The 20,135-nt window shown below is 41.9% G+C and overlaps 2 protein-coding genes across 2 annotated transcripts; one reads left to right on the top strand and one right to left on the bottom strand.

Annotated features, from left to right (window-relative positions):
- Positions 1–1,564: 1,564 nt before the first annotated feature.
- On the top strand, positions 1,565–12,254 carry tmc2b (transmembrane channel-like 2b; the record flags this gene model as incomplete). Its single annotated transcript, XM_080852590.1, has 19 exons — positions 1,565–1,601; positions 1,888–2,287; positions 2,861–3,013; positions 4,237–4,327; positions 4,449–4,530; positions 4,627–4,733; positions 5,011–5,109; positions 5,239–5,381; positions 5,911–6,058; positions 7,979–8,167; positions 8,285–8,464; positions 8,718–8,876; positions 9,069–9,197; positions 9,692–9,759; positions 10,175–10,414; positions 10,834–10,959; positions 11,366–11,444; positions 11,548–11,662; positions 12,025–12,254. The coding sequence occupies 19 exons, from the start codon at positions 1,565–1,567 to the stop codon at positions 12,252–12,254; spliced, it is 2,775 nt and encodes a 924-aa protein (XP_080708716.1).
- Positions 12,255–14,450: 2,196 nt separating this feature from the next.
- LOC308375831 (aldehyde dehydrogenase 1A1-like) lies at positions 14,451–19,780 on the bottom strand (the record flags this gene model as incomplete). Its single annotated transcript, XM_080852021.1, has 14 exons — positions 14,451–14,523; positions 14,699–14,773; positions 14,905–15,062; positions 15,334–15,498; positions 15,672–15,856; positions 16,418–16,520; positions 16,934–17,047; positions 17,339–17,467; positions 17,567–17,628; positions 17,801–17,930; positions 18,091–18,231; positions 18,569–18,673; positions 18,877–19,040; positions 19,723–19,780. 14 exons carry the CDS (start codon positions 19,778–19,780, stop codon positions 14,451–14,453), a joined length of 1,662 nt encoding a protein of 553 aa, XP_080708147.1.
- Between the last annotated feature and the right edge of the window lie 355 nt (positions 19,781–20,135).

Below are 20,135 nucleotides of genomic sequence, written 5' to 3'. Positions count from 1 at the left end.
ACTAAGCTGTGCTGTAGACTAAAAATATTGGGCTTTACCCCCCCAATTTTGCAATGAACTGCAAAAAAGAATTACTTGGTTAAGGTTGGAGGTTATCTCTCTAGAAATCGAATGATTGGGCTGTGTTTGCATTTCTGCAGTTACATGAAGACTTTATAGGTTAGCGCACATTTGTTACATTGTAAGACCTGCTGAAAAAGTTCAACTGTTTTCACAATACCCTATGAGTTGGCTTTGTTTGTGAAAACGTCATCGGGTATAGCTTTACCGGATATAGTGATAGTAAGTCTACTACACACATTATTTATTTAAAGCTGTTAACGGCGGTGACATCAAACGTCACAACGCTGAAAATGCGTTCTCAATTAACTTAATATTTATTTAAGTAACACACCTTAGTTGCAAGTTACTTGGAATGAAGATACACGTACATATCTTTGAATTGTGAAGACTAGAAAATGAAACAAACCAGTGGATTTAGGCTTACTTGGAACACCTAATAGCTCCGTGCGTCCAACTAACAGCGGCATCCTTGAAAATGTGTTGATTTTTCAGGTGCACCCTCATGGTGCACGACGTATGGCCAATGTAAATTCTACAAATTAACTAGACTGCTGATTGCTTTCGTGAATTTATTTCTCCAGGTCCAGCTTGCTTAGTGAAAAACAAGTCTTCCCACAAAAAAAGCCTGATTGAGAGAGAAAGAAAGGAGTTAGGTGGCCTGCTTGCTTGAGCAGACGCTAACCGACTTGAATTTCATGAGGAAATAATTTCAGGAGGAGCATTGTAAGCTACTGCTTAACATAGCCTGGTGGTCCAGTCTCCAGTTCCTATTCAATTATTGAACATGTCTGAAAACCATGGCAGCATAACTGTAGGCAACATATGTCGTCTTAATTAAGAGCCTATTGAAATATCATATTAATAAAAAATAAGCCTACATCATAGGCAAAACAAACCAAACCACACTGTTTAAAAAGGACAATATTCTCTGTCTTTGTAATATTGTATGAGTTTTGCATCTTTACGTTTCACCTTATTATAGCCTACGTCTTGGCCACATGCTATGTAGCAAACATTTCATGGCAATGTTCCAACTTCCCTGATGGGTAAATATGTTTAACTGAAATTAAATATGCGTTAAGTGTTTAGGAATATTCCCACAGAAAAACTTTTCTTCATCAACTTCAAGCCGTCAGATCACAATCTCACCCGTTGTCTAGGAGACTTTCCTTAGCCCAAACACTTGGGAATCAGGTGTATCCTGAGCAGGCGCCACTCACTCGGATCCCAACGCAGGTAGACGAAGCATCCACTGGAGAGCTGGTAAACTCAAAATGCCGCGCAGAAAAACTGACATCTCTCTAGTAGAGGATGGTTTTGGTAGGTCATCACTTTTACAGTGTTTATGTTTTTAATATTTTACACATTTAATTTAGTCAAAGACAACAAACTTTAAGTATCCAACAATAATGTAATGCATTTTTTCAGTTCTACTCCAGTGTGAGATTAAGTGGGTTATTTTAATTAAAACCTTTTTACGGGTGTGTTTGTCACAGGAGGAATGGATATAGATGCTGTGCAGGACAGTGATGCTGATGGTAAGTCCCTTGACTTCGCAAGCTTGAGCTGTAAAAAATTACTACTTTTGATGTGTAGTGCAGACTTGGTTATTTGTTGCAAATATGGCCATACTGGTTTTCATTTATGTTGTGTGTTTAGCCTATTAAAACACATTTGACTGTTTTCTTAAGTAGATCATTCTGGATTGAGTGAATCTTATAATACAGCATATACCAATAGCCCATTTGAAGTGGTTTGGGACACAGCTCCTTTGTCTGCAACATTGTTTAATGGTCTTTAACATTGTGATCTTTCCTCCCTCAGAAGACAGAAACAGAAGAGCCAGAGGCAACAGGAAGCCGGCCAGACCTCGCAGGAGGCAGGCGGAAAGCGAGGAGGAGAGTGAAGAAGAGGACGAAACTCCCAGGAGGAGAAAGGCCAAGAAGAAAGCCAAGGAGGAGAGCGAAGAGGAGAGTGAGGAGGAGGAGAAGAAAGGTCGGAAAAGGGGTGGCAAAAGGGCTGCCGGCAGAAAGAAGAAGACGAAGGATGAGGACAGTGAGGAGGAGAGTGAGGAGGAACGAGGGAACAAGAGGAGGGGAGGAAAAGGAGCCAGCAAACAGGTGAAAGAGGATCAGAACAACAAGGAGAAGAAAGGGCGAGCCAAGGGGTCAGAAAAAGGGGGGAATGACAAAGACAAAGACAAGAAGAAGGGGAAGGACAGCAGGTGCAGTATTCTTTAAGTTTACGTGTCGCCACACTGGCTGCTCCCTGCCCCACACCCTTTGGGATGGATTTGTTTTCTCTTTGCAAGCCAAGGCATCAAGCTGAGACAGATGAGTAGAATCTGTCAGAATCTGCTGAAAAAGCATAGCTTTAGCCATTTTTAAATGTCATTTAATGTCATATTTGATATTCTCTATACGTCTTGCAAAATGTTTTTATAACTGTAACGTTAACTTTGCAATGTTATCACTTCAAGTGGAAATTCATGACCTGGTTTGTTTACTGGTAGTCTATGATTTCTTTACCTCACTCCATGTCCTGACTGCTTGAGATAAACACTGCTCTTCAGCTATCTGTGCTTAATGCATCTCTAAAGATGGCTGCCCTCTCACACTCATGCCTCACTGCCTTCCATCTCATGGACTGGAAGTGCCCTATACACTCTTCCAAACAAGCGTTCACTACCTCATCTAACTTCCTCTGACTGGCCACCTGCAAAACCAGGCCCTCTATCCCACTAAAGACCTCTGCATGCCAGCTGGTGCTCTCTGATGACTTCGTTCTCTCCTGGCAGTTCGTCGGATGAGGATGGTTCATCGAAGGAGGATGAGTCGATGTCCGAGGGCGAGATGGCCGCTCTGAAGGAAGAGGTGGAGGAGAAGAAGAAGGAAATCATCATACTGCGGAACAAGCCATGGCGCATGAAGAGGAGGCTAAAGGCTCTGAAGTAAAATGGCTTCTGCCTGTTCATATTACTGTTGTTCCTCTTTGAGCTCAGGTGTTTTGTATTTGTGTTCCACTTTGTGGAGATCTTCATGGTTTTACTCTTCGTTACTGGTATGACATCCACATCCATTGACTGCTTCATGCGCACAGTATTCGCTGTTTGCCTGATTAAAGCTTCTCATTGGCTTTCTGTCTTATCTAACTCAGCTGTTTTTTGATTGTCTTTTTTTATTGTCTTTCCTACTGCTATAAACCATTTTGGAATACCAAAACGGTTGACCTATCACCTGTTTCGCACCGTAGTTGGCGTGGATGTTTTACTTGCTTTTTTACTGCTTTTTCACTGTTGCTTTAATTGCCTCAGTTTCTATCTGTGTATTTCCATCAACATCCATCGCAATCGTTCTCATTGTACTGTTACACTCCAAGCACTGTCTAGAAACTTCTGAAAATATAAGCAGCCTTGGTAGCATGACTTAACAAGCCGGGGTCAATTAAAGGCTTTACGCTAGACAAGAGCGATGGGCTTCAGATAAGACTTTCCAGTACCGAGTGTGGCTCCCCCAAGAACATGTGTAGTTGAAACATTGCCTCAGACCAGTGAGCTGGTGTAGGTTACAGGTGATGTTGCTCGACAGGTAACAGATTGCTCGAGGCAAGGGGAAGCTGACCTGCTCGTACTCTTCCATGACTCACATGTAGTTCATGTGTGTTGTTGCATACTGCATGCCCTGCTTCAGCTTCATCAACTTGGCACGAATCTTAATTAGATTTCGTTTTTAGGCCCGTTTTCTGGGACTGAGACCCCACAGCGCTGTGCTACTAGATGTACACGCTTAATAGTATGTAAAATGAGTGAGTATTGCGTTTCCAATGTATATTATGGTAATATATATATTACGTTGTTTCATTATCATTTTCTACAAATACAGACACGATAATGAATAGACAGGCAATATTAGTTGTCAAACACTTCAAAAACGGTCACAGACGCTTAAGATGGATGGGATTATTTATTGCATGCTCAAGTTTCAACGATGAGAAGACAATTGTAAGGAGGTCACATTTCCACCTGGGTACTTAGATACCCTTTACTATGAATCTGTCACTGTCACCGTTCCTGAGGGGACAAATTTGACCCCTGTTGCTCATAGTTGCCTTATCAATTCTCTTGTTTGGTTATGTGTAATGGACGTTCCTTTCCTCTCTTTCCTTGGATATTAGGGAGGCCCAGGCATTTGTGGAAAAATTTGAAGGAGCCCTGGGGAAAGGTAAAGGAAGGAAACTGTATGCATTCAAAGTTATGATGGCAAAGGTATAGTACTGCACTTCTTGGGTTTGAAAACCAACGTGTCAATATATATATATAAATAACAATAGCAAAATATTACGGTGTATGTGCAAACTCTGCATGTGTTTGTTTGTTTATTCACCAGAAATGGATCAAGTTCAAAAGAGACTTTGACAATTTTAAGACCGCCTGCATTCCTTGGGAGAGGAAGATAAAAGAAGTTGAAAGTGTGTTTAATTAACATGTGTAACACATTCCTTGTCATACAGAATGTATGAAAGTTATTATACATTTTGATGTTGTTCTTTCTCTCTGTTGTTAAGGTCACTTTGGGTCTTCAGTAGCTTCTTACTTCATCTTTCTGCGATGGATGTATGGCCTGAATCTCATACTTTTTGGATTCATCTTTGGACTAGTTATTATCCCTGAGGTATGCATTGGATATAAAAAGTTTATGTATGTTTATATACAGTATATATATAGGAATGTATACTCTATACTTTATATATATGTATTCAATGGTGAACTTGTACACAGTGAAAGTAAGGTGTGGTGTAGCTGAATATTCAGACAGACAGGATTTAAAAACAAATGTGTGTGTGTGTGTGTGTGTGTGTGTGTGTGTGTGTGTGTGTGTGTGTGTGTGTGTGTGTGTGTGTGTGTGTGTGTGTGTGTGGTTGTGTGTGTGTGTGTTTGTGTGTCTTTAGCTCCTGATGGGGCTTCCTCAGGGATCCATACCTCGAAAGACGGTTCCGCGGGCAGAGCAAGCTAAGGCTATGGACTTCTCTGTCCTCTTCGAATTTGGTGTGAGCGCTTCATTCAACGACTCTCTGTGCATGGGAATTGGGTTGGAGGGTCACCATGATATTTGTTATAGCTCTGCTCCTGTCATTCTCCATCAAAACCCCCCGTTTTGCGGCTTTGTCTCCAAACAGGGTTACTGTAAATACTCTGTCCTGTTTTACGGCTACTACAATGACAAGCGCACCATAGGACTCCTGCAGTTCAGACTGCCTCTGTCCTACCTCCTGGTTGGCGTTGGGATATTTGGATATAGCCTGATGGTTGTCATCAGAACGTGAGTCCTTTCCCTTTGATAAACATGAACAACAGCAGTAGGAATGCATAACAAGGTTCACATTTTACAGTTGTGCTCCTTTAATCAGCCTATATAGTGTCCATTATCAGTGTTTTCATACCCTGAGCTTTCAGTCATTCAGTGTTTCTTTGATTTTTAATAGTCAATTTTGTCATTACATAACAGTGACAAATTCAGTGTGAACCCAGTATTAAAGTGTTTGTGTGTGTATGTATGTGTGTGTGTTTGTGCTTGTGAGAGAGATATAGAGAGAGGGTGTGTGTATGTGTGTGTGTGTGCATGCTTATATGTGTGTAAATGTATGTGTGTGTGTGTGTGTGTTTGAATGTATGTATGTGTCTGTGTGTGTATGTCTTTGTGTGTGTTTGTGTGCCTTGCTTGTCTCTCTCTCGCTCTTTGTGTGTGTGTGTGTGTGTGTGTGTGTGTGTGTGTGTGTGTGTGTGTGTATCTGTTACATCAGACCCGCTGAGTAACCACTGAATCTGCCCTCTGTGTGCCTCCATGTTAGCATGGCAAGGAATGCCAACGAGGGGGGAGACGGAGCCGAGGACAGCGCTTTCACCTTCAGTTGGAAGCTCTTCACCAGCTGGGATTACCTCATCGGAAATCCGGAGACTGCGGACAACAAGTACGCCTCCATCACCACCAGTTTCAAGGTCAGCACGGCCCCCACCTTCAAAATGCAGTGCACGATTCTGGCGAAAAGGCTGTTGAGATTTAAGCTCAACTGCCAATCAGATTTCACCTCTCTGTTTCATGTTCCTGAAGTGACGCGTTGATTGGCTCTAATTGTTTATGGCTTGGTCCGAGGCACTATGCTTGTTTCCCATTCAAAGAGCTAAGGCTGTTTATGAACATTTGCGTTTTTTGGAGCGTGAACACTACACATAAGCTAAAAGACAATGATCTTGACAAAAAGGGTTTTGGAAAAGAATTACGAGCTGTGCCTTTAAGAGTCACACCAGTGGCCAGCCGTTCCACCAGAGCTGTGGGGGCTCTTGTAGCTCAGAAAGAGGTGCATGGTACTCGGAACATTGAGGTTGCAGGTTCATGAGCTTCGGTTTCCAAGTGCTGATAAAAAATGCATGTCTTTGCTGTACCATGGTTTACTTGGACTGAAGGTATCTGCTAATTGTAAATGCAAATCAGCCTGGGAACATGCTCCTCAAAGTTACTTAATCCTCAGCAAATTCAAATATGCGTACATTGTAGATGGTTATATAAAGAAAACAATACACTGGTATCTGGTTTTAACTGGGCGGCTGCTAGAGTAGGAGGAGGCCCTCCTTGCTTCCAGATAAATAATGAGTCTTGTCTCACAAACAGAGACCCAAATCTGCTTGGTCTTTACTGAAGCCATCTGAATGTTTCCCTTTTTTTGGAACATTGGCTCTGTCTTCATGCATGGGTACCAACAAAAATGTCAGTACAGTGGTACCCTCCTCACAAGGATGGCACCAAAATAATGTATGGACAACAGCGGACCAAATACATGTGAGTTCAGTTGTGCATTGATGTTAATACTGTCCTCATGTTGGCTTTGAAGGGAGCCAGTTCTTATGGTTCCGTTACTTTTCAAAAACCATTCAAAAGAACAGCCAGCAGGGGCGGAGGTTACTCTCTCTCACAGACAAATAAAATTAATGTTAAGATGTGGTCCATTTCTTGTCCTAGTTCTAGCAAAGAGGGCCTATAAGAAGGCTAGGGTCTTCTTGTCGTTAAGTCTTCTTGTCTTAGTCTTCTCATTGGTCTCCTTTGCCAATACTGTCAGATTGTTCTTTTGCACATGTAACCGCACTGACTGATAACACTCACTCCAGCTGTATATTGTGTGAAGCATAACTTACCCGTAATCAACCCGTGTATGGTGTGACAAGGCCAACTACCCAATAACATAACTATGAAAAGAGATCACAACAATGAAGCTCTGTTGCAGCTGCTTGCACTTAATAAATGTGTTACTTTCGTTAAACTCTCGGTTAACGGTGCGTACTAAGCTTACTAGAAACCAGGCGCTCGCAATGCTTCCATTAGAGAAGAGTCTGGTGTGTATGCCCTGAAAAGACTATACGCTGAAGGTTCAAAAGCCGTAAGTTAATAAGAGAATAAGAGTAGGAACAATGGACAAGCTGGGGTTTTCTTAACCCTGTCAGGGGCGTAGTCTAGGTGATATCAGGTTACATTTACAGTTACAGGAAGTGACTGGAAAAGAGGTGCGACTGTTTATGGAATGGCTTACGTTTCACAGTTAGAGTTCTGTTTAGATCGCAAAATGTCCGAATTCATCTGTGGAGTTCCAGTTGTACCTACGGATAGTGGGGTGTTGAACTTGCGACTTTGGTGTTACCACCTTCCTCAAACCAGTTCAGCCATAAAAATGTTCATGTTCAGTTTGTGGGCCTTGTGAGAGACTGAGGCGGTCTTCTCACAGGCCTACACAGTCAGTAGTTCACTGTGATGGCACAATCGACACAGTTGTCATAATGTACTAAAATGTTCCCATACAATAAGCAATTTGATAACATCAGTTGACCACACATGATGATGTGCGGTTGGTAATGTCTTTTTCCCTGTAGGAGTCTATTGTTGACGAACAGGAACAACAGAAGGACGAGAACATTCACCTACGCAGGTTCCTCCGAGTCTTAGCCAACTTCCTTATCCTTTGCAGCCTCGGAGGAAGTGGTTTCCTCATCTACTTCGTGGTCAAGAGGTCACAGGACCAAGAGGAGGGTGCAGAACTTACATGGTTTGAAAAAAACGAGGTGATTTCTCTACCCAGGCCCCTAGAAATATCAACGAAGATCTCAAACAGAGTTAAGAGTTTCTTTAAGTTTTCGTTTGTCTGCTTTCAAGAAACTCTCTCTCTCTCTCTCACACAGGTGGAATTTGTGATGTCTCTACTGGGTTTGGCGTGTCCACCTCTGTTTGAGACTATTGCTGAGCTGGAGGACTATCACCCTCGGATAGCTCTGAAATGGCAGCTTGGCCGAATCTTTGCCCTCTTCTTGGGCAACCTCTACACCTTCCTGTTTGCTCTGTTTGATGAAGTGCAAGAGAAGGTAATGCCATCTTTGTTTGTCATAAACATTTGTTTCATGGCTACTATTAGTATGGTAGAACTAAATAATTATAACTATTACCACTATTAGTAATTCTTTCTGCATAATTAATAGCTTGCAATGTAAAAACTATTTTACAGAGTAAATGACACTTGCGAGTCTGATAAAGCCTCAATGTTAAATGCTGTTAAATGTTGGAGCGTGAATTGTAACACCATTAACTGCTTTTGATTAAAAAAAAAATTGTACCTAGCTGGAGAAGGAGAAAGACATCAAGAATGCCACGATTATGGCCATCAATGATTACTATGCCAATTACTCTATGTACCACAACACGACTGACATCCCACCTCCAGCATTTCATCCTGCTGATGTTATTAGAGGACCCTGCTGGGAGACTGGTGTTGGCATAGTAAGAGTTACTTCCACAAATCTGCAATAAATGTGGTGATATTATGGGATGCATTGGATAGGATTGTGGGATGCTCATTGATGTGAAATACCAGGGTGAAGAATTGAGAGTGCCATACTATGGACTGCACTATAACAATGTGCTTTTTGCTTGGCAGTTAAATCAAGTTCCTTATGATTTTTTTTTGTGCAGGAATTTGTGAAGCTCACAGTTTCAGATATTCAGGTGTCATATCTGACCATCTTGATCGGAGACTTCTTGAGGGCTGTGATAGTACGTTTCCTCAACTACTGCTGGTGCTGGGACCTGGAGGCTGGATTTGTGAGTCCTACTTTGACTAGCAGCTCCACAGATAATTACAGATATTCTCTATCAATGTGCAGAGCCAGCCACCTCACTTTCATTGAGACATAAATATCCTGTCAGTGGTCTGTGCACCTGCATCTCATCTTACAGCTCAGATAACTTTAATCTTACGGACTGCCCCTCGCAGTGTTTGTGCTTTGTGAACAATAAAACCCCAGGTGAATTCAGGGGCACTCATCTTGTCACTCTATCTCTGTGTCCACATTCACATACACACACGCACCCCATGTGTGATAGTGTGACATCTGGCAACGACAGGTGACACTTCTCAAGCCAGGTGGACAAAGAGACACGCGACACCTTAGGAAGCACTTAATTACAGAGAGAGCGAAGAGAGTAGAGACAGTGGGAGGGTTGTCACGAAGGTAAATAACAAATGATTGTGTGTGTGTGTGTGTCTCTGTGGGTGCATGTGTGTGTGTTTGTTGTATGTCTGCATATATTCGCAGCCATCGTATGGAGAGTTTGACATCAGTGGCAATGTGCTTGGGCTCATCTTCAACCAGGGAATGATCTGGTGAGGAAATCATCATGTCATTCTTCTAACAAAGCTATTAGCCAATGCATAAAATACCTTGTCTGGATGTACGTACATAATCGGAATTTTGAGTTGATTTCCTAAAATTCCATTTAAAGTGAGGCTACAAAGGTATGTGTGTGTGTGTGTGTGAGTATGTGTGTGTGCGTGTGTGTGTGTGTGTGTGTGTGTGTGTGTGTGTGTGTGTGTGTGTGTGCGTGCGTGCGTGTATGTGTGTGTGTGTGTGTGTGTGTGTGTGCGTGTGCGTGTGCGTGTGCGTGTGCGTGTGCGTGTGCGTGTGCGTGTGCGTGTGCGTGCGTGGGTCCGTGCGTGCGTGCGTGCGTGCGTGCGTGTGTGTGTGCGTGTGTGTATGTATGTATGTGTGCATGTGTATGCGCGTGTGTGTCTCTCATAGGATGGGAGCGTTCTATGCCCCAGGCCTGATCGGGATCAACGTCCTGCGCCTCCTGAGCTCCATGTACTACCAGTGCTGGGCCGTGATGAGCTGTAACGTCCCCCACGCCAGAGTCTTCAAGGCCTCGGGCTCCAACAACTTCTACATGGGCCTCCTTCTGCTGGTGCTCTTCCTCAGCCTGATGCCTGTCATCTACACCATCATGACCCTCTCTCCATCTTTCGACTGTGGACCGTTCAGGTGAGGGGCAAGGCTGCTACCTGGCTAGGGGTCTGGCTAGGGGAGTGTTACCTGAGTATTTCAGTATTCTTTTAAAAAGGAATCATATTCTATGTATTTAATACATAGAAAATGTTCATATTAAATATTACTGTTTTTCTTGAATTCTCCACTTTTGAATATAAAATAACTTTGTATATGCACTAATGAGTGTATGTAAATGGGTCTGTGAAAGGGTTGTGTTGACATTATGACAGTATGTTTAACCTAATTATGGGAACCAGCTTTGTTGCCACTGTTGTTATGTGTGTACTTCACAGTCTTTGCACATTAACTCTGTTGTGTCCTCTATTCTGTGCCTGTAGATAAGAGGTACAGGCTTTTCACTTGGATGAAATGCTTTCATGCTAAAGATTCACAACATTCATTTGATTTGACAGTGGGAGGGAGAATATGTATGACGTAGTCATTGACACGATAGACAGGGACCTGCCTGAATTCATGGGAACCATCTTCAGCTACGCGTCCAACCCCGGCCTCATCATGCCTGCCGTGCTGCTCATGGTGTAAGTGCACAATGACCTTTGATCTCAAAAGGTGTGACACCGTATCCTAAATGCAAGTTAGCGTTGTTGCAGCACAGCACAACGCATTGCTGCTGTCCAGTTTGCAATCATTTGATCCCCATCACACAATGGAATGTTTTTCTGTGAGCACGTCAGGTCAAATAATAGACACAAGTCGTTCATTAATGCTTGGGTCAAAAATGCTTCACCACTCTTCAATGATCACCCGTTGACTTAGATGGACTCGATTTGCTTTTGTTATTGTGGCTCTGTATTTGCAAGAGGAACCCATTGTGAAATCAGAGCCCCAATATTTAGTTCTGAGAAGGGTGAAACTGAGTGGAAACGAGCCACTGTGTGTATCACACAGTGTGTGATACAATTTTTTTTTTTTTTTACTTGGCAGGCTGGCGCTCTATTACCTGAATTCTGTGTCAAAAGCGTACCAGCAAGCTAACCTGGACCTGAAGAAAAAGATGCAAATGGTCAGTAGAGAAGAAAGAATTTATGTTCATATTACCACAATTCTGTAATATATTATTATAAATAGTAGTATGTTTTGATACTTACGGGACTTTGAATGTGAAGGCCAGAGATGAGGAAAAGAATCGCAGAAATAACAAAGCCAGCACCAACCAGGTCATGAAAGACCTGGAGGACCTGATGCCCAAAAAATCACTCGATCCCCCACCTGAACCTGAAGGTGAACTCATATATGCTCATTTACTCACAAACACACTAACATATTTCCAAACATACCCCACACATACGCACATACATACATACATACATACATACTAACACACACATGCACACATATAGAAGACCAACATTCACACATTTACACACATATATACATATACACTCTGTGTTTATTTTACATAGGGTACTACACTGAAGTAACACACACACACACACACACACACACACACACACACACACACACACACACACACACACACACACACACACACACACACATACACACACACACGCGCACATACACAGTTTTGCAGGTGAAACACAAATGTAAGTTGAGTAATGAATGCATGTGACTCTTTGCAGAACCCACCAAAGAGCAGGTTAAAGGCAAGTCCCCAAAGTTGTCAGGGAAACCAGGTACAGCCAATGGAAAAGGAGTGAACTTGCAAAAAGAGGTCTCATTGGCTGCAGCAAACCCCCGGGGACCCATAACCCAACCTCCAGGACCCAGGGGTTCGATACCAGGCAACCGCAGAGGTCCTTCACCTGGACCGGGCAGAGGACGAAGGCCCTCCCAGAAACCAGATATTTAAAGCAGCACAATGGAGGAATTGCAATGGAACGAGATGCCAGCGGCTTAACCTAGCGAAACCTTTCGAAATTTGCTTACTTTGACACTATGACAAAGTAGTGAGTCAACAACTTTCCAAAGACAAAGGAAGACGGCACATAAGCTACTCACTATTTAGGCAGACAGTGGTAACCGGCAAACAGGCAAACTTACATAACACAGTAATATGCCTATGGACCCTGGTATGGCAATGGCACGGAGGCGACTCTCCATATTAAACGTCATTGTATCGTCCCAATTTTTTTAAGCTGTTAAATTCCTACATAATGCCACTTTAACAGAGAAATTCACAAAGTAACTTTAACAACCGTCTACGCATGTAGTTCACAACCACTGCAAACACACCAAACCCACCTGTGTTTCATGAAGGGTTTCTTTAAAGTGTACATATTGCTCTATCTGTTCATTTGTATTTTTGTACATAATTAAACTTATTAAGTCTTATTACCTCTGTTTGAGTATGAATGGTATCACTCCTAACAGGATGATGGTCATGAGAAGGTGTAACAAAATAGCATAAAACCATTGGGCCTAAATCTCAGACGCAGTTAAAAACAAGTTAGGAAGACATTTCTACTTAACTCCACTTACGCCGTTCCTGGGGCACTCAGGAACGTTTTCTCATCTGGGATTTGTTCTTAACTTAAACCAGAATTTAAGAACACTAAATGGCAGTCGTAAAGGGCTGAATTTGTGAGAAATCGTTGGTGATGGCGTTCACATCAATTCTACAGACATCCTCGGATTTAAATATTTATAATAATAATAAATACGAGAATATTTATATCAATTATTAACAATTACGTTTCACATTTATAGTCATGATTCTACGAGGTATTGTGATGTCCTAAAATAAATAAAAGCACGAACACCGCAAATGTAAGTGAATAAATTAATAAGCACTAAACTCCATAGTGGAATAGACTGGACACATCTACATTCTGTGACAGTACCTCCACCTCTACACCGGTGAGGTTAGGTCTGCGTTTACTGACCTGTGCACCATCAGTGTTTGCCTTCCACTTTGACATGACTGTCGATTGTACTGCTTTCAAGTTGCTTTCGTGTGGATTCTGTCGATTTTGACATACATCACTATGGTTGTGTGCCCTTATAAGGAGCTGACGGGGCGTGTATGTATGCAGGTCCAGGTGTACGAGAACGCGTGTTCAATTAAACAAACCTCGGGATTCGGGATAACAGAGCTGAGAACACTTCGGCTGTGTAAGAACCCATTTCCAGGCGTTCATGAATCAGGTGGAGATCTTTTCTTACGTTGGTCTTTCGAACTTCGGAAGAAGATATTTAAGAAGACACTTAAGAAAAAGTTTGGGAATAAAGCCTATTGGTCTCTTATGGTTAAATTGGCTAGTTATTAGCTATTTAAGACATCAAGCAGTACAAATACTGGCACACATAAATAGCAATTAATAATGGAACACCCGACATAAACAACTTAAGCTATAATGTTTATTGAACAATCTTTTGCAGTGAAACAGGAATCAAAATGAACCGCACGGATTACACTTGAATTAACACCATTCCTTTCTTGCTGGTTGAGTAAGAGTTGTCAGTTGGCAATGATAACGATGTATACTATACAAGACACCATCTGAATACGATCAAATTGACATTTTAAATCTTCCACTGACAACCAAATACATAACATTCACCACAGAACACACAAGTATTTACAGGACAACTCCCTTAAGATCTGGTCAGAAGCATATATACACCACCGGCTTCAGTACAACACTCACAATCCACTCTGTATTCTATTCTGTATTCAGTATGTTAACAATGTCTGACTGAATAGGTAGAACTATGACTGCTATGCCTATAGATTTTTTAAATCTCATGACGTCTAACAACATTTTGCATCTCCCCCGAGTGATTATTTTAAATGAATAGCCTCGTCATAGAGTTAATGCAGATTATTCTTCTCCTGTAATATTATGTGACTAATGAAAGCAGAAGTCCCAAGATTGAAATCATGCAACAAATATGCTGTCGGACTGTAACAGTGAGTATTTGGAGGAGTGTAATGACTAGTCCAGCCGGGCATGATGCTTCCCTATCAGGACGAGGAAGGTGAACGCATGTCCTCAAGGGCACAGGATGTCCTGTCAAGCGTCATTGCAAATGTTGATCGCTGCCTTCAGGAGTTTTTCTGAGAGATCTTGACAGTAACAGCCTTAATCTCTGTGTATTCCTGTAAGCTGTCCTCACCCCTAGGTGAACAAACATTGCAGACCGTAACATAGCTTTACACAATACCATTATACCACTAATACCAGACACACATACACACACACACACAGTAGAGTTGGTTAAAGATTAGACACAACTAAGGTATTTATGAAATATACCTAAAAATTATCTTTATGGGAATAAAAACCAACTTACAATTCTCTTCCATTTCCTGACATCTTAAACCCACCAAATGGACACTGGGTACTCATTGCATTGTAGCAGTTCACCCTAAACCAAATCAAGACAATAAACAGAACCCTAGTATGAGTTTATGGTCAGCACTTTCCACACAGCACACTTAATTTGTATGCAGATGAGGAATCAGTGCAGTCTATGAGGGTCAAAGGGCATGTTCTTACCACACTGTTCCTGCTTGCAGAGCTGATGTGATGGTGAGTGCTTTACTGATGTCGCCGGTGAAAACCCCAGCTGCCAGGCCATACTGTGTGTCATTGGCTCTCTGAATGACCTCCTCGACACTGCGAAACTTCATTATCAGCAGAACAGGTCCAAAAATCTGTGAGTGTGTTTGAGAGAGACAGAGAAAGACAAAGCAATATTTTCAAGAGGAGCTAAGGATAAAAAACTGTTTTCAGTTTGATGTCTTTAGCTAGTGAGCTTTCCCATTCCACAACTCAACACACAATGTACAGAGATAGAATTATTAGGCCAGCTGACAATAATGCTAAATATGCGTTATATAGAACACATGCAATGTGACAGTTACTTAACAAACATTAGTGACAATCAGTTATCTGTCCTGGCGAATGATACGTAGTGTAGCCTACCTCCTCTCTGGCGATGCGCATGTCGTCTCTGACGTCCGAGAAGACCGTTGGCTGGATGAAGAAGCCCTTCTGGCCCCAGGGGGATCCTCCACACTCCAGTTTGGCCCCTTCCCTCCTCCCGCTCTCAATCAGCTCCAGGATCTTATCAAACTGCTTCTTGTCAATCTGGTGAGGGATAGGCACTCTACTCAGATGTTTTGAAGTATGCTCAAATATGAACTGCATATCCAGAGAAACTAAATAATTTAAGCTTGTGCTTAGTGGAAAAAGTTTTTAGTTCGTTTTTTTTTTTTATAAGTGACAGAGTTCTGCTTAACGTCCTGGTATCACTAGAGTACCTGCGGTCCTTGGTCCACTCTCGGGTCTAGGGGGTTCCCCAGCACTTTCCTCTGGGCCATCTCCACACTACAGCGTACAAATTCCTCATAGACCGGCTCCTCCACGAACACTCTGGAGCCGGCCAGGCAGCACTGGCCCTGGTTAAAGAAGAGGCCGTGATGCACCTGCTGCACAGCGTACTCCACTGAGGAGAGACAAGAACACATGGACAAGACCTCAAAGAACACACGGACAAGACCTCAAAGAACACATGGACAAGACCTCAAAGAACACATGGACAAGACCTCAAAGAACACACGGACAAGACCTCAAAGAACACACAAACAAGACCTCAAAGAACACATGGACAAGACCTCAAAGAACACACGGACAAGACCTCAAAGAACACACGGACAAGACCTCAAAGAACACACAAACAAGACCTCAAAGAACACATGGACAAGACCTCAAAGAACACACGGACAAGACCTCAAAGAACACACGGACAAGACCTCAAGCTCGGACAACAGTGTATATCATTATAGAAAAGGCCCCTTGTGTAAGGTCTCACTACTCTAAGCATGAAAATATATATGAAATATAAAATTGTAGGACAGTTAAACAATCTCAGGGAAGATAATGGAATTGGGAAGATAAACCCTTATCGAGGGCTTGAAGGGAGATTTACTGGAGTGCTTATCTTGCTGATGTAGTTGTGCTGTTCACAGTGGCTGAATTTTGTCAATGCCTTCACACAGTTACTTACAATCAGAATCTGCAAAGACAATGTTGGGGTTTTTGCCCCCCAGTTCCAATGTGACGCGTTTGAGATTAGTGTCACCAGCAGCCCTCTGGATGAGTTTCCCCACCTGTGATGAGTACAGCAACAAACCAGTGTTCAGGACTGCATCACACAGGATTTCATGTACAAGTCAAGCCACACACACAGCCATGGAAATAACATCACAAAACAAGTCATGAAAAGAAAAAAAGAAATAACTAAATAATATTTAATGCTGAATAACATGATTGTAGTAAATGGTGAGCAATATGATTATTATTAAAAACAGAATATTACAGATGATATTTCAGTGGTCGTTACACTTCCATTAGACCTTTACTTGCTAATTTCATTACAATGTTACTTACCTTTTTATTTATTTCTATTGTTCTTACATATACAGATATGTATTCTTATATATTATTATGTTTTAATTTTATTCTTATTCTCTTATTTTTTTTGAAGGATATTCCTTATATAACTTCCTTATCATTGACGTACCTGTGTAGATCCAGTGAAAGCCACTTTGTTGATGTCTGAGTGATAGGCAATGGCATGGCCTGCAGTTGGCCCGTATCCTGGCACCACATTAACAACCCCAGGAGGGAAGCCAGCCTGGCGAACCAGAGACACGAGCAGATAAGCACACATACACCGTCCAAAATTAAACAGAAAAATACTACACTTAATCTGTTTAAAACTTCACTCATCAGTTTCACCTTAGATGTATTTATAACAATAGACAAACAACAGAGACATTGGCTGTATAGATAGTCTGCATAGGTACAAAAATACATCCTAAATTGTTGCTTTATGAGACAAAAGGTTCAGTGCTCTGAAAGGCAGTATGTCTACGGTGGCATTTAATCGGATCATCTTGAAATGAAGATACAGACGACACAGAACCTCTTTTATGAGCTTGGCCATGTGGAGGGCAGTCAAAGGCGTCTGCTCAGCTGGCTTGATGACGACAGTGTTTCCACAACACAAGGCTGGGCCAATCTTCCACACGAACATCATCAGGGGGAAGTTCCACTGTGTGCAGCACGGAGTGGTCATGGAGTGTACATTGATATTCTAAAGCGTATGAATACTGGTATACTGTATAAGACACTTGATTACATTTCTACTCACAGGAATAATTTGACCACACACTCCAATGGGCTCATGTCGAGTAAAGGTGAAATAGTCTCCATCTTGACAGAGAAACAACAATATCACAGTTGGGGAACTTCAGCACTTAAATTGAGGCTAATGAACAGAGTGGCAAGTCACTTGTTCATGCATATGTGCATGCAGTTACGTTCAGAATTGAGACTTGGGAAAGTTATTGTCTTAATCAAGAGCAGTGCATGCAAAGACACTCACCAACAGGAATGGTCTTCCCTTGAATCTTGTCTGCCCAGCCTGCATAGTATCTCAGAGTCTTTATAGTAGCCACAAGGTCCACAAAGTAGGCCACCAGGAAGAGCTTACCAGAGTTAATAGTTTCCATGGTCTGTCCACAAAAACAAGGGGGGGACACATTTCGCAAAAACATGGAAACATTTCGCCCTTTCATTCATTCATAATTTTCATTTGCTTTATATATAGAGAAAAGTGCCTTCTTCATTATTTTGAACATGAAAATGTCCCTGGAAATAATCAGGTTTTTTTACTGCTAGTATCTGCTGGTCTCTCTCCACAAGGTCTGCCAACTTGTTGAGCAAATAGCCTCTTTCTGATGCGTCCATCCGTCTCCATGGCGACCCCAGCTGAAATGCCTCTCTGGCATGTTTAACAGCTTTGTCAATGTCCTCCTGAGAGGGACGGAAAAAATGGGACAGAAAGGACACATTTAATTGGGTAGTTAATATTCCATATCTTATCAGGCTAATGACATCTGTCGTGCCAGTACGCCTAAAAGATACAAAAACTGCTACTGCAGCAGGATGCTTTTGTCTCCCAAAACACACACACACACACACACACACAATGTTCTGATTAAATCTGAACGTGGTAACTCTTACGGAGTAGCAGAATATGATTGCTCATGACGTTTGAGCGTCTTTTTATATCTAAGACTGAAAAAGGCACAAGTTCATTTGGAATGCTTTCATGGGCCTCACAATATTTAAATATGTTGTGTTCACTTACTTTGTCACCCTCCTCCACCTCACATATGAGATCACCAGTCGCTGGATTGTGCACGGCCATCTTCCTTTTTTGACAGGACTCATGCCACTCATTGTTTATAAATATCTGGGGAAAGGGTGGACAATAGCTTAAAAACAGTAGTCACATACAGAATAACTGCTCTACAGACAAGCTGTAGATGAAGCTAGATTAACTGAATTATGATTGAGAAGGAAAAAGGAAGTACACAGATGATTATCAAATCATTCTAACAGACTCATCAGTCAACAGTCGATGAGTAAACACAAACTGCACATTTTTTCAATCACCTTTGTGTATTCGATGTGGAGGTCAGAGACAGGCGTGGGTATTGCGGGCCCTGGTGGTAGCTCCTGGTTGCTGGAGTCGTGCTTCTGATGGTTGTGGTTGCTTAGGTGATTCTGCTGGTTTTGAATACTGCCACACTCAGAATTCATGATGCTTGGCTTCATGCCTGCGAGAGCACAGCATGAAGGGTCTCAGAGTGAAGAACCTACTCTAATTCTGTGGGTTGTTCTGCAGTCACCTGGTATGTGGATTGCCGTCATTTAAAGGACTGGAGACTTCATTATAGACCATTCAAACCATTAATTGCTTAAAAGGAGATCACAGACTACAAAACATCACAGTTGTACCACCTAAACTACACATAGTTTGGCTTACAGCAAAGCTTGGAAAATGTGGAAATTTGGTTGTAAAACACAGAAACTAACACAAAGGGTTTGAATGGTGAAGGTACTGCCAATGCTAGAGTCTATGCCAATATGTTGAGCAATGCAAATGAAATTTATATTAAGTTAATTACAATAACAAGGAAAATAATGATACAGAAAAAAAGGGATCAATTCACATGCTTATGCTTTACATAATAATATAACATATTGAACCCAGATCAACGTTCACCTGTCCAGGTAACTAAAATGTAAAATTATGTCTAAAAGTTTTTAGTAGACTTCAACCGATATCTGCAGCTATCTCAGCCCATAGACTGTACAACAAAGGAAAAAGTTCACTAAAATACAATTTAAAACAGGCTATATTCTGTTGGAAAATATATGTCAAACTCAAAAAAATGAATGTGCTAACAAACTGTGATAAAACAGCTCTTACTGCACATTCAATTCAAGATAATTTACCTTTTCGAAGTGCTGGTAAGTTGGTGCAGTTGTAGTTTTCATCACCAACTGTAGGCATATCTCTTGCAGTCAAGTCCAAGGACAATCATACCCGAAAATCTCCTCCGTCTTCCTCTCTTATAGGCACAGTGAAACTGAGTGAAGAACTCCATTTAGTACGATACCATGATCAAGCTTGGAGGGTGGAGTTGTTGCACACCTCGTTGGGGGGGCACGCTCCAGGCAGAGACTTTAATAAGCGTTCAATTGGAACGAATTCACTGAATTTCTTTTCAAAGGATCCTCTCTCCGTTCATTCCCCAAACCGTGAAATCCACAGTGTCATTTTTGACGGTCACTTCCACACTGATCCTATCCATTTACGTTAGCCCTCAAGGAACGTTTACAGAAGGGATGGGTTTACACCACATCAG

The sequence above is a fragment of the Sprattus sprattus genome, assembly GCF_963457725.1.
Source record: "Sprattus sprattus genome assembly, chromosome: 15".
Lineage (NCBI taxonomy): Eukaryota > Metazoa > Chordata > Actinopteri > Clupeiformes > Clupeidae > Sprattus > Sprattus sprattus.
This window is presented reverse-complemented; position numbering and strand designations above follow the sequence as displayed.